The sequence below is a fragment of the Equus caballus genome, chromosome 24 (genome assembly GCF_041296265.1).
Source record: "Equus caballus isolate H_3958 breed thoroughbred chromosome 24, TB-T2T, whole genome shotgun sequence".
Lineage (NCBI taxonomy): Eukaryota > Metazoa > Chordata > Mammalia > Perissodactyla > Equidae > Equus > Equus caballus.
The window spans coordinates 17,660,938-17,685,366 of NC_091707.1; the positions used below are offsets into that span (position 1 = coordinate 17,660,938).

The window sequence follows — 24,429 nt, forward strand, 5'->3', positions numbered from 1 at the left end:
GACAAGGAATTCTTGTCATTCTCATTTTCTCTGAGGTACGAGTTCTTCCCTTCTCACTGAAAAAATTGATCTATGTTAAAAACATCCTTATAAAGTGCCTAAGAAATCGCTGGGGTCTGCAGCAGGGGGAAAAGCAATGGTCATTAGGCTCTCAATGTTCAATTTCAGAGCAATCCTGATGGAAATCACGAACACCTTCCATGCCACAGTCAATGACATCTAGTTCATCCGTAGATTAGAGCACAAAAAATTTAAAAAGGAAGTTCGCTAATTTTCTCTTTGACCTACAAGAAACATGTTTTGGGAAGGAGAGGCTGACGTGGGCTTCTCATTCACAGATAGTGGTGTAAAATTAAACTGGACCCAATGCTGTGCTAGAACCATTTTAATATAATTATACATATCTGCCAAATCCAGGAAGAAAAAGTTTATGCATATATAACTTTTCCAGTTAACATCTGCAAGCATAAACAACAATGATCTCAGTTTATAAATTCATCATGGTCAGAGCAATTGACCGATGTCTCTTTACTGCTGGGCTTACCAACAGTAAATTACAGATGAATTAGTGTCCTTTTGCTTGTCTTCTCTTACTCTCCTCATCCAGAGACATTTTGTTGTCAAGTTTCAGTGCAGCTCACCTCCAGCCAAAGGTGGTAATCTTTTTAGATAAGTACTCAGTTGCTCTGAATTTTGCTTATAATTATAACCTATTTAATCACAGAAGAACCCCAGCAGAGGTGGAGTTCAAAGTTGCATACAATAACAGGAGATCACAGCTTTGAAGTCTAGCACAGATTAAAAACCACAGATGTACCATGTATATAAGACACACACTGATTGTCTCTTAAACTACATATTGACTCCTTATGAACATTATTTTTTAAATAAAGTAGTGCATCTAGGACAATCAGTCGCACAATTCACACAGCCCTGAAAAGTTTTTCAGTGCCAACTACCAGTTGGTCATGAAACGTGAGTGAGCTCGAGACACTGTCCATTCCTAAGATTCAACCAAGGATTGGCTAAAACATTGGAACACCTCTGCTTAGGAAGGCTATGTCCTTCCCTCCTTTCCCTCACAATTTAGTTTTGTTTGTTTATTTTTGGTGGTGTTTGGTTGCACATGGCTAGAATGCTTTTGATCACTTTGCAAATCAGAAAAAACAGTGACCTAAAACTATGACAGGACCTTAAGCAGATTGGTTTGTCCATTTCAGGTTGCTGGTTGGCAGGCCCCTCAAAGGCCTTCATTTTTCCTTCTATGCCTCCTGGAACATTGATCAGAAGATGAGTCTGAGCATCATCCCATCTAACTCTTTTAACCAATGCCTGGCTAAAACTGGAATGTCCAGCCCAGTATATTTAAAAATCACCCACAAAAAGAGGTTCTACAGGTCTTCACAAAACCTGGAATTTCCACGAGGATGTCTGATCTTTATAATCCAAGCAGTCAGCATTGAAGTTAAGCTTCCAGGAGGCAGTTTGGTCCTTATAATCCAAGCAATCAGTGGTTGAGTTAAAGCCCAAGCTTGAAGCTCCATATCCCTGGGTGGAAAGAGAAGCTGGGGACTGATTGAGATGGCTGGTGACTGCATTGGTACCCATGGGGCTGAGTGTGGCCCCCGGTCCAGGAAGCTGGTGATGCATAGGGGTCAAATAAGATCCACAGTCCATGCCCCCAAAGTAGGAAGTTGAGCCAGCGTATCCTTGACTATAACCTGAAGCCTGAGTGTAGGTCATGGGATAGGACCTCTGCATGCAGGAGGAGGAGGTGGACAGGGGATCTGACAGTGGGGAGATGGAAGCTGGGCTCCAGATAGACACAGGAGCACTGCTGCTGGAAATGGCCGGGACTGCGGTGCTAGAAGGGGGAGTGAATTGGCCACTTGTTCCACTCTCTGAACTCACTTCCCGAGCTGGAGATGTCTTCTTTTTGGCAGGTCTCACTTTGTTTTGACCTCCGTTCTGTTGTTGCTGCTGCTGTTGGCGGCACTTAGCTCTTCGATTCTTAAACCATACCTTGAAAGGGAAAGAAACTTCTTTAATGTGGTTTCAATAACTCCTTAAGGACCAGAGTGGCTCCCAGATTATAATCTGTCCTCCATGGACAGGTGAGCTAAGCAGACAATCTTTCCTGCCACTGAAAACCTATTATATGGGGCTCCCATATCTGCTCCTGGAATTGCGAGAAAGTCGGAGAGGCTCTGTCTAAAACCACTTGGCCCTGCTTTACTCCTAGAACAGAACAATAAAATTTAAGATTATCACAGAAATATATGGCTAAAAATTTTCCACTTCCCTCCTATTTCACCTCAAACACACACAGACACATAGACCCACCTGTATTTTAGAACACTCTCACAATGGAATAGAATATCTATGTCTTTGGGAGGGAAACACAAGAGAAGTGAGTGAAAACAGTTCTGTTGTTATATGCCGACAAGAACAGCCTGCATTCAAGCAGTCCACTGTCCATCCACCAGGGAGCAACTGCTAATTTGGAGATTGCTTCCATCACTCTTTTTGTCTCTTGAAAGACTCACCAAAGAAAACTCCTAAGAAGTGATCCTATTGAAGAAGGAGTCTATTTGTCAGACCTCCTCTGTGGTAAGTGGAGTGACTGTATGTACTCTACTTTGAGCTTGACGACAGGCTTCCCTACTAGTCTCAAGTCTGAGACTGGAGTCTGTGCCTTCAGGGTAGTGCCAGTCAGCACACACATTCAGTTTCCGGTACCTGTCAACTTGTGCCTCTGCGTGCAACTTTGAAAATTCTCTTTACCAGCCCTGTTCATGTTCTGCAATGAAGGAGCTGTGTTTGGTGTATAAGGGGGCTTATCAAAATAACTACCAGTATTTTTGGAGGGAAACTACAGGCATTTTCTGGGCAAGAAGTCCTTTGCTGTCCTCTTGAACGAGCTCCTATATTGGTGTCTCAACTGTGGTAAAAATGATGCCAGCAAGGCTGAGCCCAACATCACCAACCAGTCAGAGCCATGTATTTTCTTTGCGTGAAGACTTTCATTAAAGCCTTATAAGTGCTAAAACTTCTTCCATCCTATTTTGAAAAAGCCTCTTTTCTGGTTTGCAGTTCACACTGATGTATCCAGGCTGAAGGGCAGTCCCAGGTGGGTATGTGGTTTGGGTGCTAATCATTCTCTCCGGAGAACTCTATATGGGGCTTGCATTCCATTCCAGCAAAGTAGGGAGTTCACTTTCCCTCTCCAGCTTAAGGTCAAGTTAAGGGAGACTAAGGGAAGATAGGAGGGACCACAGTAGATATTATATTAATTATTTTATCTGCTAAATGGTTCAATCTGTAAGAAGTCAAAGAAAACATTCTTACTGTGTAATTTCTTTGGTAAGAGCACCAGCTGCTTCTAATGCCTGGCTCTACCACCAAATTGGTGTGTGACCCTGAGCAAGTCATTTACTCTATTCATCTGTAAAAATACTGGGACTATCCAGGAGCTAAGTTTCTTTCACCCCTAAAAGTAGATGAGAATGGGGAAGGACTTCCATACTGAGGAAGGGCAGAATTAAAATATTATGTGACTATCCTTGAAATCTGCCAAGTCTTGACCTCTGTCCACCAGGGACCCAGGGTTCTAGGGCTGAGCTTTATCACTGCAGCTAAATCGACAGGCTTACCTTGCAACCTGGGCCAGAAGACCCTTGCTTATAGGATTGCATGTGGGTGACGGGACAAAAAGGGGCGAGAGGCGACATCAGGCTCTCAAGGGGCCTTCGGAGAAGACTTTCCTGGCCTCCAGATGGAGCGTTTTCAAGTTTCAAGCCATCATTTGGTCCTCTCAAAGACCTGGGGCTCCCCTGGGTCTGCAGCATACACGGCGGGCAGGGGAGGGGTGGCACGGTCAGGAAGCCAGGAGGATGGTTCTGTCTACGTCTGCCCTACCTGCACCCTGGACTCGGGCAAGTTGATTTTCAGCGCCACCTCCTCCCGCATGAAGATGTCTGGGTACCGAGTCTTAGCAAACAGCGCTTCCAGCACGTCTAGCTGCGCCCGGGTGAAAGTCGTCCTCTCCCGGCGCTGTTTCCGGGGGGTGGCTGCGGGACAAGAAGCCCAGGGCCCTTTAGGATGGGGGAGCAGTTTCTCAGTCAAAGGGGTCTCTGTGGGAGCTCCGACTTCCCCACCCCCACGCCGCAGCACTCCCCGGTCCTCCCAGCCCTTCAACCCAGAGCCGTCAAGGTTCTCTCCAGCCCGTCCCCGGCCTGGGCTCCTGCAGGGAACACTCGACCCAGGATACACACTGCCCGTTCCAGGGGAGCCCCGCTCCGCCTGACGTCGGAGATGCTCCAGCCAGAGCGTGCTCGCAAAACAAATGAAATAAAAGGAAGACAAAAATCCAGAACCCCTCCAGAACCAACCCCTAAACCACGACACAAACAAGAAATCCATCCCGTGAAGTCAAAGGATCTCCGAGGACCGGCAGCTCGGATTCATAGGTCCAATCTCGATGCTGCTCGAGATCCTGGTTTTTAAGACTCCAACGGCCTTTGTTCCTCCATCTTTGAAATGGGGGCATATTTCAGACTTCTCTTTCTACGAGGATTTTCAAAAACAGATCTGAGCGGAAGAGAAAGCGCCGGCCCCCGGGGTAAGTCGCAGCTCCAGGGGTTAGAGGCGGAGGGCCTGGGGGTCAAGGGGGAAGCCCAGGCGTGGCGGGGAGAATCGAGGAGGAGACACCCACCCGGCTGGTCCAGGAGCGCACTTCCAGGAATTGGGCTTCGAGATGTGGGCAGGGGCTTCTCGCCCAGAGGACAAGGACAGTAACCTTCCACTCCCGCTCCAATGCGTGTCCCTCATTCACTCCAATTAAGAATAAAGCGATGGGATTTTCTGCAAGCGGTGTGGATCCACCCACTCGCTTCCCCTAGGCCCTGTCCGCTCCCTCGGCGGGTAAATGCCCTGTGGCTCTGACTTGCTTTCCAGAAGGAAAACCCAGTGGGGACCTCGCCTGGAGCTGGGGTGGGGACAGCGCGACCGCCACCCCTGGTGCTCCGGGGGAAAGGGTGTCACATCCCCACGGGGCGGGCGTGGGGAAGGGCGGGGCAGGAGTGTCGCGGGGCTCACTTACCCGGGTAGCCCACCGAGGGGTGCAGCAAGTCCATGCCCGATGTGGTCAGACTCAGCCCATTGACAGCGTAAGGCGGTTGCTTAAGATAAGACATCATGCTAAGGTTGTTTGGAGGCGCAAAGTCAGCCCAAATCTGGGGGACCCAGCCGGAAGGTCTCGCTTCGCCCGGGGTGGACAGATTCAGGGTCCTTGATGGGTGGGTTTGGAGTAGTGTAACTAAGGGCAAAGCAAACAAACAAACAGAGGTGCTGGTTTACTGCTTCGGAGGCAGCAGCTCTTCCACGTTCCACAACTAATTTAAAAAGAGCCCGGGCAGCGCAGGGCAGACGCTTTTAAAGGAGTTGCAGAACACCCCCTCCTCCCCAACCCCCCAGCTGCTCTGAAACTAGAGCGGATGGAGAGAGACCAGATAAACCTGTCTTCCCTACCCCCACCCTAAACTTAAAAAAAAAAAAAAAAAAAGTACCCGAAGAAAGCAATTACAATCTGCCTTCCCCGAAGAACAAAACCCCACGCCTTCAAATGCACACATTGCATTCCTATCCCCACATTTGCATAGGACTCATTGGCTGGCACTAGCTAATTGTCTCAAACAAAACTTGATTGGGGCCATTTGCAGAGACAAAGAACTCTTTGGCTAAATAAATAATGCTGATAACAAAGCCCATTGGTGAGAAACAAAGAAACAATTCAAGAAATCTACCTCTCCCCAAACTGTTGCCTTTCCAAGGCAGATTTTAATTATCTTAGCTTTTTACCACTTTCAACTGCTGGGAACCTAAAATGTCAACGCATTTGACATCTAAAATACCAATTTGTTAATCGACAAACTTGAGAAAACTGCTCGACCACTATTATTCCACATTTGAAGTCATTTCCAGTAATCATTTTCACCCAATTAGTAGTCTGGGTAATTAGATTTTGAGGTAAGTAACAGATTTATTAGGGTTTTGGAGAACCTTGATTATATGTGTCTAAAGGACGAAAGCTAAACAAACAAGTATTTAACTTTTAATCGACACCCATCAAATATTTAAACATATTGCAAAAAAAGTCCTCAAGATTAACATGGGCTTTGCTAGAAATTCTGAAGTAAAGTTAGAATCCCACCAATCAGATAATGACAGGCCCCCACATTTGCAAGTAGAAAGGGTGCGCATTTGTAGTGCCAGCCGCTGCCACGGCGATTTGATGTGTGGGGGCTGCAGATCCTGCAGGAGGCAAATTTTCAGACGTTTGGGTCCTCAGCAGCTACAGCAGTTTCCTGTTAACTCCAGCTGCCTTTGCACGTTTATAGTTTTGAAGAAAGTATATACACAAACACCCAAAGTTGTGAAACTAATAGAATTTCTCCCTACCTTTCAAGTTTCCTACAATCCTATAAGAAAAAGAGCTCAGGCAGGGAAAAGGAAAAAAAAGAAAAGTTATTTACTTCCTTCAGCTGAGTGTCTCTCACTCCCCCAAGCCAAGGGATCCAAAACGGATGTTAATAGAGCCTGGCAGTTTGCAAGTCTGGCTTTTATTTTCCTAAAAGATGGCACTTATCCTGCAAGGATCTCTACTTTGCAACTTTGACACTACGAGAGATTGCTTCAAAATGGCGGATACAAGATCAGGAGAAGTTCCCTCTCACTTTTACAGAGGTCCCACTGAGTTTTAAGGACTCTGGGTTTTCATATTACATTGCTTAAGAGACCAAGACACAAAATTCCACAAAGGGAAACCGGCTACTGCAACTTCTTCCTGATTTAAATTCAAAGCACAAAAATCATGCTTTTCCACCCTCAGATCTAATTTACTGTAATTTTATAAATGCCCTTCTTGGAGAAGTTTGTATGATCTCGTCAGTAAAACTAATTTACTTGCTCTTACAACAAAGACTTGATGTTTTCTATTCTTTTTCCTTTTCGCGACACAGTTATCTGGAGGCTGTGAAAATAATATTGCTTTAAAATACAGTTATTTACTTGTTTAAACAGCCTCCGAGCCCAAGTGTTGTTCTTGTTTAAAATCTCACTACACTGGAAAGTTCTGAAGCACTGTAGAAACACTAAAACCCCGTAGGACGCACGCATGAGAAACGTGGCAGTGCTCTCACACGCAGAGCTCTCATCCGACCAGAAAGCTGGACACTCCACACGTTAGAAAGTAGCACTTTCCCGCAGAAACGCCTCCCAGACAGAGCCACCAGGACAGAGACCCTTCGTGGAGCTCCTTGGCCCCTACCCTCGCAAAACGGCTAAAACTCTCAGGATAACTATTTTCGCTTTTACTACCGATCCATCTTTAAAAGAAAAAGACAAAAACTCCCCAAACAAAACTAGGAGGTACTCTCAACGGCCGGCCTAGGTATGCACTCCCCGGAGGAGAGGCCTTGGGCCCCTCCATCTGCTTTCATAGCCCTGCGAGGCCGCCTTTCTCCTCTCCTTTCTAAGCAGAGCCCAGAAGGGGAAAAAGAAATGCCTTTTCAAAACTATAAACCTCAAGACGACTGCTCACGAGGTGGCCCCTGGAGAACTCCTACCTCGAAGGAGCGGGCGGCAGTCACGCGGCGAGTCCCCGCAGCCGCGCCCGCACCTCCCGGCGCGAGTGACTGTGCGGCGTCCGTGCCCCGCAGCCCCGCAGCCCCGCAGCCCGCAGCCCGCAGCCCCGCAGCCCCGCAGCCCCGCAGCCCGGCTCCGCTGCCCGCCGCGGCCGGGCCGCCTTATATCTAACGGTCAATTCGTGCAATCTGTCGCTCCCTCCCACCTCCCCCCCCTTGTTGTTTTTTTTTTCCTTCCAAGGAATCCATCTACCAGTTGCTGTGTCCTCGCTCAATAATAATTACCTCGTCCGAGAATTAATTATAATAAATGTTTTCTTGATAAACTAACGAGATAATCCGAGGGGCACACGTCCCTTAATTACAGGCCGCCCTGCTCAGCTCTGCTTCTCGTCCGGGCTGATTAATTTTCTGCATGATGGAAAGGAAACAAAACTACGCTGACTGGCGACTGGCCCGCGGCTCGGAAGACAACGACGAGGACGAGGAGAGAAAGAAACAGGAGGGACGTGGGCGCCGCGGACACAGCCGGCGACGGCCCCTCTCCGGCGAACTCGTGGCGAAGTTTCTGGCCTCGGGGAATCCAACAACTTGCCACCCGCGAGGGAGGGAGGAAGAAACGTGCCAAAAGGGTTGGCCTTGACTATTAATTATGGCGAGGAGAAAGCCCGGAATGAGCTCCGGGAGCAGAGGTCGGGCGTCTACCTGCCTTGGGGGGAGGAGTTTCCTCTCCAACTCTTCTCTTGTGCTAATAACTTTTGGTGACGGGAAGAAGTCCCCAGGTGAGCAGGAGAAATCCTGCCCCGAGGCTCTAGAATGGGGCGGGGGGGGGGGGGGAGGAGAATTTCGAGGAGCGACTTGCCCGTCCCCTCCCCAAGTAATCCACCACTGCAGGGTCTGCGCAGCTCGGCCGTGAGTCCCTGCACCCCACTTCTGTCTGTAAAAGAAAAAAAGCCAACTCGGTGGAATGCTGACGGGGGATTTGGGTTTCAAACAATGTGTCTTGAAATCGGACTAGGATTTCCAGAGTCACTTGAACGCATCAACACGAAGACTCCTTCGCAGTTTGCGGCGCGCCATGTCGCCGAGGCCAGGTGCAGGCTGAGACCTTCTGCTGGCTCTCCCTGGGCCCACCGAGAGCGGAGGCTGGGCCTCCGCGCACCAGTCGGCCCCGGCCCGCCCCCGGCCCACAGTCCCCCGCTGTCCCCGAGCCCGGGAGGGGAGCGCGGGAGCGCGCAGGCAGGCCCCGCCGCCGTCCGGGTCCCAGAACCGCCGAGAGGCCGCCTTTCCCAACCGAGCGGTTCCTATCCGCGGCCTCGGGCGGAGCGGGGACCACTCACCGCCGCTTCTGCCCGCCCCAGGTGCGCGCTGGGGGCTGCGCGGGGCGGGCCCGGAACCATCCCCGGCAAAGTCACATTGGAACACAACTCTCGTACGCTCGCTCGGCCTGGCGACCCACCGGGTCTGGGACCACAACACTCATGGGGCGTTATTGCACTCCCAGGTTTTTATGGGGTTGGGGAGTGGTGATCAACAAGAAAAAGGAGACCTGGAGGCCTTCAGAAGAGGCCGAAAAGGGAAAGCGAACCCTGGTGAGCTGCTCTGGGCTGGGAGAGAGGTGGAAGAAAAGAGCGAGCGGCGAGCACCGGCCGACGAGCTGCGGCGCTCCCCGCCTCCTCGGTTATCCGCTCGGCTTTCGTCTCCGGTTCATTAGGGTCAGGCAGGGCTGCGGCGGCGGCCACCGCGCCCGCGGACCCGCGAGCGAGCCGGCCCTAGAAGGAGCCTATCTTATTATTTTATTATTGTTGTTATTATTATTAGCTTAATTATTATCCATCCATCTTGCTACATCTGCATCTTTTTGTCTCGCACTCTGAAAACGTCCTTGGGATCAATGCAAATGACCCCAACCACATCCGAAGGCCAAAACGCGAAGATCGCAGGGAGAAGGCTAGAATGGGCGTTGACATAAAACAAAACCGCAAACCAAACCCCTCCAAAACACCCCACATTAGACTCTCAGGGTTTCCACGATGTTTTGTAGAAGCGGCGACCCCAGGAGCGAGCTCCCTCCCTTCCTGCCACTCCCGCCCTCATCTGCAGATCACAGATTGTTCGCAATGATCGTTATTACACCTTAAAAATGTATCCGGAAAAAAATACATCAGCCTTTTGAAGAACTCCACGTTCGCAAAGGTGCATCGGTCGGGTTATTGGAGGTACTGGGGTGATGGTAGGCAGAGGAACACACAGGTATGGATATAGACAGACAAACAAGGCAGACGGACACTTACCTTACAGCCTCCTGGAAGGTTAGAAAAAAATCAAATTATCCTTCAAAATTCCAAATAGCCAGCTATCCTAAAAGAAATCAAGAGTATTGAGTTAGAAACTTTGCGGTCTTCGCGCTTCCATAAAAAGTCAAACACAACGAAAAAAAAATTTTAAAGAACCGAAAATGAGGAAAGTAGCTCGAGTTCGGAACGCGCGTGGGCCCTCTGCGATACATACAAAGGAGGCGTGAGGAGGGCTGCTCTAGCGATTTTTATTTTTAATAACAGTGGAGGCCGAGTTGGAGCTGAGGTTGGTTCCGCTCTCAGGCAGATTTGCTGAGAAAGCGCCTCTCTGGCAACTTTTTGACGCAAACTCTCCAACCAATGGCAGGGAGAGAATGATTGACACATCTAAGCCAGAGGGAAAATAATAAAAACACACAACAGGGGGAGGAAAACAGGCCGCTGCTGCACGGGGGGACGAGCAGGCAACAAATCCAGGCCTCCGACATTACCAGAATGTTCTTGAAAGACACTGGGCTCTGCTTAAAATATACATTATGGGCCAGAGCATGTGAACCAATTGTATAATTAAAATGATGGACAGGGAGGTCTCTCCTTACCTTCTCCTCTTCTTCCTTTCCTCCCTTCCTCTCTCCTCCCTTTTTTTGGTTTGTTTTTGTTTTAGCGAAGGGGAGAAAGGAAACCCATACGATGCAAGATGGGAAGATAGAAATATTTAAGACTGGAGCAAGGATAGGGTGGGGAGTAACTGGGTTATCGCGTTCCCCGCTAGCAGTAAGTGTGTGTGGATCAGACGCAGAGAGCAAGTCAGACTGAGCTTAGAATCACGACGATGTGTTCTCAAACAGGGTCAGACCCCGCTGAGGGTACCAGGAAGGGGAAAGGAACCAGGCCTGGGAGTGAGGCGCGCGCGCGCGCAGGCAAGAGAGAGACGGAAACGCAAGTCCAAGAACAAACTATTTTCAAAAATTCAGTGCCTCTCCCACTCATTACGCCCTTGAAAGCATCTCCCGGTCCCCGGAGCCAGAGACCCGGGCTCCCGGGATCCGCGCAGGGTTTCGGAGTTTTAAAAAGCCCAAGGCAGGCTTCAAAGAACACGAACCCCGGAATCTAAGCCCACGGCCGGTTTGGGGAGGCAGCAGGAGCCAGGTCAGGATCTGGGGCGTGAGAGTGGGGTCCGCAGGACACTCGGGGAGGGAGCGAACGCTGGGGGCTGGCGTTGGAAACAATCCGAGTTTCCGCGTTAAAAGAAACGCCGCCCAGCGCGGCGGCGGGGCCTGGAGCTACCCAAGCCCAGGCGGCCCGAGCTGGGGCCGAGACCCGAGGACCGGAGCTTGTCGACACGGGGGACCGAGGCGGGAGAGCGACCCCGGGCCCCACTTTCCCTCCTGATGCCGAGAGCCGGACCCGACAGATTTCAGACAGACCCAAGTCGCTAGAAAAGCAGAAACGGATTGGCGGGGTGTGGGGGGCAAAAGTGGACCTGCTGGCGGGGTGTGAATGGGGGGGGGGGTGCAGAAGACAGCTCCCCCCAGCACTCCCACTGCCGGAAAAGAAAAATAAAACCTCTTCCTACACTCCCTCCCCTCCAACCACCACCGCGGCGAGTGGGCCCGAAGAAACAGCTCGCTGCCTTTAATTTGGGGACCTATGTTAATGAAGTCGGTAATTAATTCGTCGCTTTGTTGTCGGTTCTTATACTGTATGTGTAATCAAATGTGGCCGTCCTTGGGATTTACAGCAATTAACGAATTACGGGCGCGCGCTCCAGGCAGCCGGCGCTCGGCGGCCCGGCTGGGCGCGCGGCGGGGCCGCCAGCCTCGCAGGTGGCTCTGGAGCTTTGGGCCCAGGCGTCCCCACGAGCCCCGAGCGGCTCCGGGTGTGCCCAGCTCCTCCCGGGCCCTCCGAGACCGCCCCAGGCCGAAGAGACCCGTTGGCTGTCGCGTTCCCAGGAGTGGCGACTCTCTGGGGGCCCGGGCTGGGGGGAGGGTGAGTACGAACCTTTTTTCTCACCCGGCCCCCTCTGTACTGAAACACCTGGCGACTGCCCCAGAGGCCTTCAATGGGGGGGGGGGGGGGCGCGACAAATGCCTCCGGCGGTCTGGCAGCGCGGCGCGGGGAGGGAGCGCTCGGCCGGAGTCACCGTGCGTGCTTTCGGGGAAGGAAGGGCAAATACACCCCGCTCCCCTGAGCCGGAGCCTCATTCCTACTCCGAGAAAAGACAGTACTTCCCTCAGTTTGATCACAATGATGGTTAAAGCATCAGAGAACGAAAAAGAAAAATGGACGTGGTGGGTCTGGCGGAGGGGAAGAGCTGGAGGGAGGCCTTGGGGACAGTGGGGGCGGGGTGGGGTGGCGAAATATCACAACACGCGCTTGTGATCCCCACGAAGTAAGCGAAAAATTTTAGACTTGGAGATCTAACTGCTGTGGGGTGCAGTGTGGTGGGAAACCCCTCAAGCCCGACGTGGAGGTTTGCGATGTCCTCTCAGACGCGGGGGCAGCTGAACCTCCCGGAAAACTCCCGCTCTCTGTTCGACTGGGGCAGATTTGGGCGCCGCGGGCCGTGGGAGGGCTCTTCCCTCCCCAGCGGCCGGGGGCAGACAGCTCCCGCTTCTGCTCTGCCCTCCAGTCCAATAACTTCGCAGAAATGCGGGACCAATAAACCACGAGTTGGAAATGGACAGTGTTAAATAAACAAGGGTCTCTTTAAAATTCTCATCCACTTCAGATGTCTAAAGTAAGATTGTGATGATTTTGTCACGGTTTGGTAAATTTACCCCTTTAAGAGGCTTTCATAAATCCCAGAACACACCTTCAGCCAGATTTGAATATAGATTTAGGTTTTAAAACCCAGAAGCTGGAAACACTGCTTTATCAAAGAGAATTTCCCTTTAGCTTAGCAATGTGCTGAAGCTCTTAAAAGATTGGATCTGAGAGAGAGAGAGACAGAGGGGAGAAAGAGAACTAGAGACAGAGAGAGGCAGACAAAAAAAAAAAAAAAAAAAAAAAAGACTTTCTTTTTCTTTCTAGAGGAATTCTGCCCAGACTCTGCAGCAGTTCGTAGCAAGCAAGCTTTCTCCTGAGTGTCTCCTGGAAAAGTTGCAAAATTGCTCTTCACCTGTAAGAACATGCTTTTTATCTTCCAGTCTCTTCTTGTCAATTCGGAAATTGCAGACAGCCGGGCTCAGGTACAGTCCCCACAAACCCTACTCTAGGTCAGGACAAAAGCCACTGGCTTTGGAGGCAGGAGGGGGCTGGGCTGTTGTACTGAAAACCTTAGAGGCTTGGTGGGAGAAAGACTCCTTGGATGAAAAGTCTAACTCTTGATTTCCAGTAAGTCCTTGAACTTCCCATACTTGCTATGTGGTCATTGTATTTTCTGTTCATGTTTAACTTTTTTTTTCTGTGTCCTGTGTCTTTTGAAAAATTTTTTCTGTGAATCTGACTTATGATGGCATGCTTTATGTTTTTGTAATTTTCATTAACAAGTGGATGGTTTTAATTGCCACGAGTACAATTATCTGGCTATGAATATGAGATGTAAGCATTCAGAAGCTAAATTAAGAAAACCAATACACAGGGATTCAAATTATTTGTCAGCGCTTGCATGCAGTTTCCAAACTATGGCTGACGTGTATTTTGAAATCTAGATTCTCGTCTGGTGCTAGCTCCGCTTACTTTCTCCACTCCACATGCCAGACCACTTTAAAATATTCCAAACTTTCCTCCAAGTTTATTAACTATGGTGGGGGGAGGAGTGGAGGAGTGGGAGGAGAAAGGAGAGAGATCTCAGGATTCTTCCAGGCTAATTAAAAAAGAAGAACAAAACCCATATTCCGTGAGAACACAGCCTCTCAGGGGGAAGGAGCCAGCTAGACTGCCTGAACACTTACTTCAGAAATATGAAGATTAATTTCCGATCTTTCCAGAGATTCAGTGGACAGTGGGGGACCACATCTTGCCTTAGAACTGCCATGATATTACAAAGAAGTCATTTTTCATTAGGTTTTTAGATATATCTTTATTAAAAACTTTGACAAGATTAACTTTAATTAATTTTTTAACAAGGGTTAAAGATTGGCAATGCAGGCAGAATTGGGGGGAAATAGAAGGCAACAGATCACTGTGTTTTAAGCTTGGGTCGCTTATTCCCTGTATTGCGGTTGTCTCAGAAGAGAGGGTAAGGGGGAAAGAAATGACTTCAAAGATAGGATTGTGCCGTCTTGATAAAAGGGTAGGAGGCAAATTCCAAATGCAAAAAAAGAGGAAAAGAGGACCATGTTGTTCCGGAATGAAACGGATTAAGATTGTGTGACAAGTGCGAGATGTGGGGCTGTGAGACATTTATGAGCTGAATGTGAGCTGGGAGCTGCGTTTGTCCCCGAGCGTGTGTGGACCAAGGCTGTGTGCAGAGCAAGTTTAGGGTGGGGGAGAAGAAGGGCATGTGTGAGTGTGAGATGGAGAGTGAGGTGAGGGGTGTGGGTTGGGAGGGTGTGGACAGGAAGGTGGATGGATTGATGAAGGGTGGTAACTGTCAGTTTATATAATTTTCGTCTCCTGGTCCTGAAGTTTCCTTGAAATCAATCCTACTTCAGGCAGCAGCCTTGAGCTTACAGAGCTGATATAAAACAACAATTACAGTCCAATATCTTGCCTGTTTGCAAACTTCATTTAAAACTGGGGGAAAAAAGACCAGGGAATGGTTTTGTAAGAAAGGCAAAAAGAAGAAAAGAAAACCACAGTGAAGCTTTAAACTAGTTTGGATAAATCTCTGATCTTTTATTTGTAACCTTTTACAAGCTTTATTTCCCATATATGAAAAGCTCCTTTTATATGGGCACGACAGACTTTTCCTTTGGATTTTTAATTAGAGCCCATCAATTGTAGCCATATTTAAGAATCAATATAAAGTAATCCTTCGAGATGGGATAAGGTTTTAATCGAAAATCTAATTTCCCACTCTTTGCAGATCATTTTAAGGGGCTGGTTGATTAAAAAAGAGTTTAATTTTTAAAAGACATAGCACCTGAAAACCTGGAAAAGATCGTTTTGGCAAAAAAACCAACTGATGTTGCCTGACAAAGGAAAAAAATGTCTAGCTGTTGTTGGGAACTTTCCCCCTCTATTTAGAAGAATTTGACTTATTTTTTTCTCAAACACTATACTCTAATCTGGTTCTTGTGAGAGTATTCGCATTGAATGGGGAGAGAAAAAAAGAGGAATTGTTTGTCTAAAATAGGATTTCATATGCAAAAATAGTAACTTAAATTTTTTATTAACAAAGGAAACACACATCTTGACAGGTCCTTTTCACTATGTGCTCCCAAATTTCCAAGATTAGGAAATGAATAACACACACTTTTCGTTTTTTGTTCATGGATGCAAACTTTCCATTTTCATATCCAGGAATGAATATTTCCAACCAATTTTTAAACTTCAATGCTACAACTTTGCAATTTTAATTTTTTATAACAATTGAAAAGTTGCTTATCACAAAGGCATAGAATTTTAAACAGTTCTACCAGAGTCCTTAGCTTTCAATTTATCTTTTTTTTTTTAAAAAAGAAGAAAACTGAAAGCAAGGAAGGAAACAAACAAAAACTAATTATAGGAGCACAGCTCAGAGAATTTTTGCTCCTTAATGATCAAGCTGAGCTGTTTGTTCAAAGACCACACATTACCTAAATGTGCACGGTGCATTTTCAACAAACATCACTGCTTTAGTTTAAGATCTGCAGGTCATCTCTAAACTAGACAGGATCCCCTCAAAAGTTTATAGGCGACTTTCCAGACAGGCATTGCCTTGTTTTTATTGTTACATCTGTTAAGCGCATTTGAAAAAACGAACTCATCGTATTTTGCTTTTTTAAATCTGAACGAAGGGGTTTGAACGTATTTGATACTCATGCTTTTCTTTTATCTGCAGAAATTTCAATTTGTTTAAAAGGCTGGCGTTTAATGCACTGCATGACCGCATAAATTTTAGAGAAACTGTCTTGTATTTCTCCGTAATCGCGTCTAATGAAAACCTGGGATTTTCCATTATTTAAAAAAAAGTGTGAAAATATAATGCATCTTCATTAGGAAAATTGACTGCTGTGCTCAAGACAATTCTTAATTGAAAAGGCAACCTATTTTAATGGTGTGGTTGAGAAGAAGATTACATACTTTATCCAAACACAAAGACAATTAATAATGAGAAGCAGGCTGCTGCCATTAACTCTAATGCAGTTGCATCAATGTCAGTGAAAAGTGCTCATACCTGAGATACACGGTGCACACTCCCCCGGCTCCCTCCTTCCCCAGTTCACCCACTCCTTAATTTGGGTTTCTTAATGTGCAAGCCCCAGAGACAGCTGTGATCAGGCGGGCTAGTTTCGGGCAAGTGCCGCGCGGGGCCAGGCGCCCCTTCCCGCGGGTGGCGCGGTGCCGGGCAGCGCCTCCCGGCCGCGGGCGTCCGGATGGTGGGGGTCTCCGCGCAAACCTCGCGCCCTCCCCCATGCACGCGGAGCCGGACCAGGGCGGCCGCGGGCCCCGCGCGCTGGAGGGTTTGGAGACCTAGGGTCACCTGGTATATGTGGGGAAGTTTACCAAAAGGGATTGGGCTGCCTCGGAGACTGGGTTCTACTTTGATTCACTTACGGAAAAGTGGGGTAGAAAAATCTTTTTAAAATTGACAGTGAGGACGGCTGGGCGCAAATGGTCATCCGGCGAATCGACCAAGTTTTCCAAAGCGCCCCCTCTCCAACTCTCGGGCCAGGAGAGCAACGCGTGCATGTGTGCGTGTGCGCGCGCGCGTGTGTCTCCGTGTGTGTGTGTGCTCGCGTGTGCGTGTGTGCTGAAGGGGAGATCCTAACCTTTCCTAGGTTCGAGCACGCCCCGACTCCAGGCTGGGAGTTAGAAAGGAGGAGGCGGCCACCTCTGGGCTTTTCCTTTCCCGAGCGAGGCGCAGCCAACTCAAGCGTCGCGCTGGCCGCCTCGAACCCGTGGCGGCGAGCTGCGGGAGCCAGCGCGGGAGGGGAGACCCCGGGCTCGCAAGTCTTGGCGCCGAGCGAGCGGCGGTGCCTAGTGCCAGGCGTGGTCCCGCGGCCAGCCGAGCCCGGCGCTCTCGGGCGCGAGGACTGGAGGACGCGGTCCACCTTCGTGGTCGCCAGGCCCCGGGGCGGGTACAGGCTGGAGAAGGGATAGATCTCTTTTCGGGGCTTTGGGAGGTGCTTCAGGGCCCGCAAAGGGCTCGGCGCCTGCCGCCTGACGTCCTACAGCCCTGGAAACCCGCTCTGCCTCTGTCCCTTCCCCAGTGCAGTCTCCCAGCCAAGGCTCAGGCGGCTGGGGAGGGGGCACCCATCCATCAGCATCACTCTCTCCCCCAGTGTGGACCAGGGCGCGGCTGCAGGCTAACAGGCTCACTCAGACCAGGCGGTCACCTCCTTTCACCAAAGGGTTGGTTGGGGGCGCGCTCCTTTGGGGCGTTCTGAAGGCTTCTTGCTTTGGCCAGCCACGCAGAGCGCCAGGGAGAGAGACACTTCTGGGGTCTGAGCCTGTGGGAGGTGCTTGGGAGGGAAGAGAGAAGAGCAGGTAGTCAGACTTCCAAGGCTACCCAGGCGGCAGTCAGAAACACATCCTGTGGAGGAAAAAGAGGGACCCTATCCTCCAAGGCCCAAGTGGATACATCCCTTTCCCTTGAGGGATAGCCTCACAGGAAAGTTCCTTCCGCAAACACACATTTCCCTCTGCAGCCCTCCGTGTGGCTGTGCCAGCCTTGCTGCCCTCAGTCAGCCGCACCCCCACTTTCCCTCATGTTTCCATATTCATTTACAGACTTCCTGCAGACTTGCCATTTTTGTGATTCTGCCACCGGTTAGGGAGCCTCTCAAAGCCTCTGAAGACCAGCAGACCTGGAGTTTTCTCTGAAGCCCCAGGCTCCTTCCCCCTACCCCTCTCCCCTCAGGACAGGTGGATCGCTAGAGCATTGTAACCTCCCTTTGGTGAGAGCCAGCTATCAGCTATTTGTCACTGTCTGGGAACCTCTCCCCTCCTTCCCCATCTCATTCTATACGATATATGTAGAGCTTTTCCTGTTCCTTTGGACTGCCTTTTTCAGATCGCAAAAGTTGAAGTACTCCAGTAACTAGCAAGCAAGCCTTGGTTTCTGCTGGTGCCGAGGCCATGTGTGTCAGCTGGGTATCAGGGGAAGACCAGGTCTCCTACACCAGGAAGAAGTGGTTCTCTTCTTGGGATCGCTTGAAATTTAGATGTCATATTTGCCTAACAACATAAGAACAACAACAGGCTAACTTGTATTTGTGGATCTGTTTCTTGGCATTTGACCTATGGATGCTGGAGGCGTCTTTATTAGCATGTGTGTGACTTGGATAGCCACTCAATAATGACAGTCCTAATCATTTATTGAATACCATTTAAGCTAGTTCAGCAACAGACAGTAGCTCTTAGCCTAAATAGCAGTTATCTGGCAGCTTATTCAACTAAGGAACAAGCAAAAAGTGAAAGATACAATTGCTTCCACTACTTAGCTCCTGAATATGACAGAGTCACCATTTAAGGGACACGCAGACCACACCAAAAGTAGATAGTGTGTTCTGGACTTTTTGAAAAGTAGTGTCCTTCTGGTTGTACTCTCTTGTATTTGATGTACAAAATATGTCAAAGAAACAGAAAAAACAGGCATAGTTTATAGATATTGAGTATCAATGGAATCATGGCCCTGAGTTTATTTTGACCTTTTCCTACTGTTTCAATAAAAAACAGAAGCAAAGGCTTGAGTGAAGGTTTTTTCTAACAAAGGGACATTCTGTAGACACTAGATATTCACCAAGGAGTTGGTCACCTCTAGTAAGCCTGTGTCTATGGTAAAACACTTGGAGGGAAACTAAACAATTCCATTATCGTTAAGAAATATTCTTAAATGTCCTGGTAGTTGACATTGGGTAGTTACAACCTCAGTCAACTGTAGAGTCCTAATGAAGACATTCCAGTAAAAGCAAAAACCACTTTACATTAGACCAAATAGTCTTAAGTTCTTTTGCACATTTGGATCAATTTGGTCTATTAACCAATGTATTCACACATGGCAGGATGGATAAATCCATTTACTTTTCATGAGCAAAATTTTCCATTGAAGTCTCTGGTTTCTCTAAAGATGTGTGATTATCAATCCAAGAAGTCTCCAGAGCACAAGTCTGGTTTTTTTTGAAGCTGATTGTAACATGAACTTGCATGTATTCACTCATTTATTCATTCAAGAAACATATTTGGGGGCCTACTATGTATTATGCAATTGTCAGGAGTTGATTATGTCTAGAGATTCATGCTCAGGACCAGGAACTAAGTTATTTTTCTTTTATTTTTTAAGGCAGAAGCAAATGGTTATAGTAAGCATTCATCTAAAAGTTCAAATTATCCTCTCTCTTCTGGAAAAATCACCATCCCAAATCTGAGGGCAGAAGTCATCTTGATTTCTCTAGTTTCCAGAGTATAGATGATTACTGGGAACAAAAATTAAGCCTGGGGAGATTTGTCAGTTGCCCAAAGTTGTGAGTACTTGTGTTGATCATCCTCAGCAGTGTTCCTTGGGAAAGCTGTAGGAGTTGTTTGCATTAACTGACGAAAGTAGATGACTCTTAATGTTCAGATTTGATTTGTTTCCAAAAAATAAAATTAGAAGGCAACGGAGTGTATAATTTATCATGTATTTAGATAATGTGCCCTGCAGTAGAAGATAATTTTTTTGATACGAATAAAAACAAACTTGAGATTTAACTCTATATTCTTCTATGCAATATCTAAAAGATATACTGTCAGTGTGTATAGCATCATTACATTCTTATCTTATTTTTAAGATAATGCAAAAAAAGTATTCAAAATAATCATAAATATTATTTACTTTTTAAATGCCTTTATTCTGGGCTAGAAATGGTTATTGTATATTTATCTATTTGTTTTTTGGCCAATTTGGCTTCAACTACTCGCTGGTCCTCAAAGTTAGTGGGTTTTATTTCCCTCTGAATGTAGGATTTCCGAAGTAACAACTTACACTCAAGTATAGTCTTTCCTATAAAGATTCTCTCCCCTTCCCTTTTGATTTGCTTTCCATCCGTAAAGCAGACATTGCTGTGCATTTTTCCATAGCTCATTGATGGAGGTATTGAATATGGTGATCAGACAGGGTAGAACTGAGTCTCCATGAAGGTGTCCAGTGTATAAAACCTCCCTTTCTCTGGTGAACTCTGACAAGAGAAATTAAATGTCACCTCTTATAAAGCAGTCTGACTGATCTGTATCTTTTTGGACCCACTAGAGTCTTTGAGCCGTCTCTTCACCAAGAGTTATTTTCTTTTGAGTATGATTTTGTGGGTCATGGCACCCATGCATAGCCTTTGGTCTGTACAGAGGCCATATTTTGATTAACTCCTTTGGTGCAAACTATTCAGAAGGCTGTTGGGTTGTTGTTGTTTTTTTTTTATCCTAAAAACATCCAAAACCTCATTCTTTACTTTCCAAATTTGGTCTTTTTAATTTCCCTCACAGCTAGGAGGATATGAGAGCCCTTTTGTTCTGGAGCCGTGGTTCTGGTGGTCAGGCTGTTTGTTTGTCCCAGGCACTGCACTTAGGATTTTGAAGTGCCGTAAATTCTTCAAACTAAGCCCCTATAGTCCTCATACCACCTCACCAGCTTAGATTATGTGATCTTGGGAATGAAAAAAACAAAGTTTCCATGAGATTAGGTAGCTATTCATATTATAAATATGACTTTATTAAATTTAACTGGCAAAGAGATCTATTGCAAGTAAAGAAGGTGAAAATACAGGCTTAAAATATCCAGGACTGAAAATAGAACATTTAATTTCTGATTGTCTCTGCAGGTGGGGTATGAATAGAATGCTAGTGTTGCTGCTGCCAGAATGCCTGCCTATTTTTATGCTTTCATAAGGGATATGGCCAATGGAAAGGGACACTTACTGAAGTTCGACAGGGTTTATGTAGAAATCCATTAGGCTTAAGGAGGGCAGTATCTGCCTTATGGAAGAGAGTGGGCCTTTGGACGCTAAAAAGGTATATGTGAAATGAAAAGGAGATGAGAATCCAGACACTCCATCAGCAGCCTTACCCTGTGACGGACCCAGAGGCCACTCCAAAGCCACCAGGGCAACTGCCTGTTCAGTTTGCCAAAGAGCCAGATGCTGCTGCTTGGAAGAATCTCCTCCACAGCTTGATGTCTGGGTCCTGTGATTGCCATCCAAGGAACAGTGGTGGGGCATGCTGGGATGCATGCAATCCCGGCATCCCACTATAGTGTTTTCTTTTTGAAAAAGAATCATTTTCAATTAAAGAAGTTTTAAAACTCGCCTACTATTTTTTGAAAATTTAAAAATTAAATTGGAGGACAACAGCACAAATCAAGGCTGTATATTTGGAAAAAAAATCCACCTAAACTTTGCTTTGTTTATGGGTCATATTTAATTACCCCATGAAGATTGGAACATTTAGAAGAGACAAAAGACCATGATTCACAGTGATGAAAGAAAAGTCACTACAATCTAGAAGAATGTTAGTGCAGATAATATTTATTATTTACGTTATTAACTATGACCATTTATAAAATTTATTTACATGAAATAAAAGTAAGATATTCAATTTTAGTGTCAGTTTCACAACAGAATTTTGATTGCGGGTGCCACTGAACATGTGTTTAAATAAAAAAGGCACCAAGAAAAATGATAAGTCACATTTAAGGGGAAAAATCATGCCTGACTGAGCGTCTGATGAGTCACTAACGTCTCTTCTTAAATATCAGCAGTATTGTCACATGGAGCAACATCCCTCCTTTGCAGAATATGTGTTCCTCTCTGCTGTGTGGCAGCGGAGTGAATGAGCCACTGTAAGTCTTCAGGCACTCAGACCACTTCCACAAAGGAGCGTAATTTGATTCCAGTGTACAACCAAAATCTTTGCTCTTTTTATGTAATCTTTTATTTTTGTAATTATAGGAATTTTTTTTCCTTTAATATTCCCGGGCTTTGTCTAATAGCTGATAGCGAGTGCCTGAGTGCCAGGGTAAATCTGTAATTTCTGTAATCATTGTGATCAGTGTGAATCATGGCATGATTAATGCGACCATACTAATAGGTAATGGCTAAAAAGAGAATCAAAATATTTGGATTGCAATAACTTACTATGGAGCAGGGTTCTCAACCAGGGGTGGTTTCTGCCCCCAGGGGACATTTGACAATGTCTGGAGACATTTTTGGTTGTCACAACTCTTGTCTAGAAGGGAGAGACCAGAAATGCTGCTAAACATCCTGCAGTGCAGAGGACACCCCCACACAAAGAACTGTCTGGCCTGAAATGTCAATAGGTGCCACATGAGAACTTCTGATGCAGAGAAATAGATAACAAGTATAATAATATTGACATTTAAAAAATTTTGGTGATTACCAAAATATAGATAGGTATATAGTATCACTAATCCAGATGAAAAGTGAGAAAACTTAGTCACTCAAATGTTTTAAAATATCTTCAGGTTTGGGATAATATAGACAATGCATAAAGGCATATTGTTATTCTTACTTTCTGTAAAATATATTTCTCAGGGCCGGCCGGGTGGTGCAGTGGTTAAGTTCGCACGTTCCGCTTCGGTGGCCCGAAGTTCGCCGGTTCAGATCCCGAGTGCGGACATGGCGCCGCTTGGCACGCCGTGCTGTGGCAGGCGTCCCACATATAAAGTGGAGGAAGATGGGCACGGATGTCAGCTCAGGGCCAGTCTTCCTTGGCAAAAAGAGGAGGATTGGCAGCAGATGTTAGCTCAGGACTAATCTTCCTCAAAAAAATAAATAAATACAAACTGAACTTTAAAAAAATATATATATATTTCTCATCCTCACTTCCGTTATTACTTAAGCACATAGCTAGCCACATCTTGATGAAATCAATAGCACTTTTAGTTATGCTTATGTTTCATGAACAGGATACTAATTCAGCAGGAAAAACTACATTAAAGATTTTATATATATGTGCTTATTTACATATATTTACATATTTATAATATATTAATATATTTATAATATATTAATATATTATATGTTTATTATATATTAATATATATTTATTTATATATATTTATATATATATTTCAGTATTTACCCTTTTTTTCTATTTCTAAAAATTCTTTCCAAAAAATTTGGAAAATGCATAAAACTATAAAGAGAAAAATGAAAATCCTTAATCCTACCACCTTAAGTTTTTAGTCTCTGTAAACTCAAACTTGTGCACATGGACATCGATTTCTTCATACAAGGACAAATATTGTGTGACAAAATGTTTTATTATGGTTCAGTTTTCATGATATTAACTCTCCTGTGCAGCAGATGAAAAGTGAAATTTTTGGTTATTTTTGTAATTATTCTCAATACTAGCTTTTTTCCCTTTTTTGAGTGTGAATTTTTTACAGTATTTTTTTTTAAAGTAATGTGTTCCGTCATACTAAACAGAAGGCCTCTCTCCACACTTGGCCCACACTGTCACCCTGCCTTATCTGTGTTTATCTAACCATATGTATGGCTCGTATCCTAGGAACTTTCCCTGACTCAGACGTCTGTCCTGCAGAGCTAAAGTTGTTGTTCAACAGGTAATGCGTTTGTCTCAGTCAAATTTATGGGTGCGGATTCCACCACTGAAGCAGACTAGGCGGTAGTTAGTTACCAGTGGGCCTTATGGGTCCTGGCAGGGAGACGTGGGCATGGAGCCCCTGGCGGGAATGAAACCCAGACAGAAGGGTAGGGAGGATGGCCAGAATGGTAGCCTTGTCCAGTACAGAAAAATTACAGAAGCAAAAAGGACAAATCGAAGTTAATGGAATAAAGCACAGCCTTTAAATAACAAATTGAGCAACAATGAGCTTGTATTAGCATTTGGGCTGTTACACAAGGCAAGACTTCTGCCTTATTAAAGCCTTAATCTTTGGTTTCCTCCTCAGACTCACGTTACCTCTTGGCAGGGAAGCATAAGAGAGTGTGGAAATGGCCCACCATCTTCAGGGTTTATCTTTTCTGGGATTTTAAAATGGGGACTAGCCCTTGAGGTGCCACAATTTTGTCCTACACAGCTGATAATGGCAATTTTATGGAACTCGCCTTGACATAAAGCAAGAGGCTTAACGAACAGTTTCCAGAGTGGAATCTCTTTCCTTCTTCGCAAAGTAGTTCTCATCCCTGGGTTTGGAACAGGTGGCGGGCTCAAACAGTGACGGGCTTGTCTGGGGCACTTCTCATTTTTTTGTAAAGTCTGAGCTGTTGATTTGGAAGACGCCCACCCTCTTGCATCCACCATGTTCAGGTAAAGGAAAGAGAATGTGATGCTGGGCTTTCTAGAGGTTTTAAAAGAATCATTGGAGGAGAAATGAAACATGCTGTGGAATGAATAATATGCCAGTTAGTGAAGAATAATGTAAAGCTACAACTGAAGTGTGGATC

At 46.5% G+C, this 24,429-nt stretch overlaps 1 protein-coding gene and 1 long non-coding RNA gene across 2 annotated transcripts in view; one reads left to right on the top strand and one right to left on the bottom strand.

Annotated features, from left to right (window-relative positions):
* Positions 1 to 375: 375 nt before the first annotated feature.
* On the bottom strand, positions 376 to 10,243 carry OTX2 (orthodenticle homeobox 2). Its single transcript, XM_014735864.3, has 5 exons — positions 10,155 to 10,243; positions 9,938 to 10,004; positions 5,102 to 5,317; positions 3,919 to 4,070; positions 376 to 2,022 (listed from the first exon to the last, which is right to left on the bottom strand). The coding sequence occupies exons 3-5, from the start codon at positions 5,196 to 5,198 to the stop codon at positions 1,402 to 1,404; spliced, it is 870 nt and encodes a 289-aa protein (XP_014591350.1). The 5' UTR covers positions 5,199 to 5,317; positions 9,938 to 10,004; positions 10,155 to 10,243; the 3' UTR covers positions 376 to 1,401.
* A 2,743-nt stretch (positions 10,244 to 12,986) lies between these two features.
* The window catches only part of LOC138920596 (uncharacterized), a 114,106-nt gene continuing 102,663 nt past the window's right edge, over positions 12,987 to 24,429 (top strand). Inside the window, exon 1 of the long non-coding RNA XR_011432025.1 lies at positions 12,987 to 13,131. This is a non-coding gene — a long non-coding RNA (uncharacterized lncRNA). The remainder of the gene's footprint in view (positions 13,132 to 24,429) is intronic.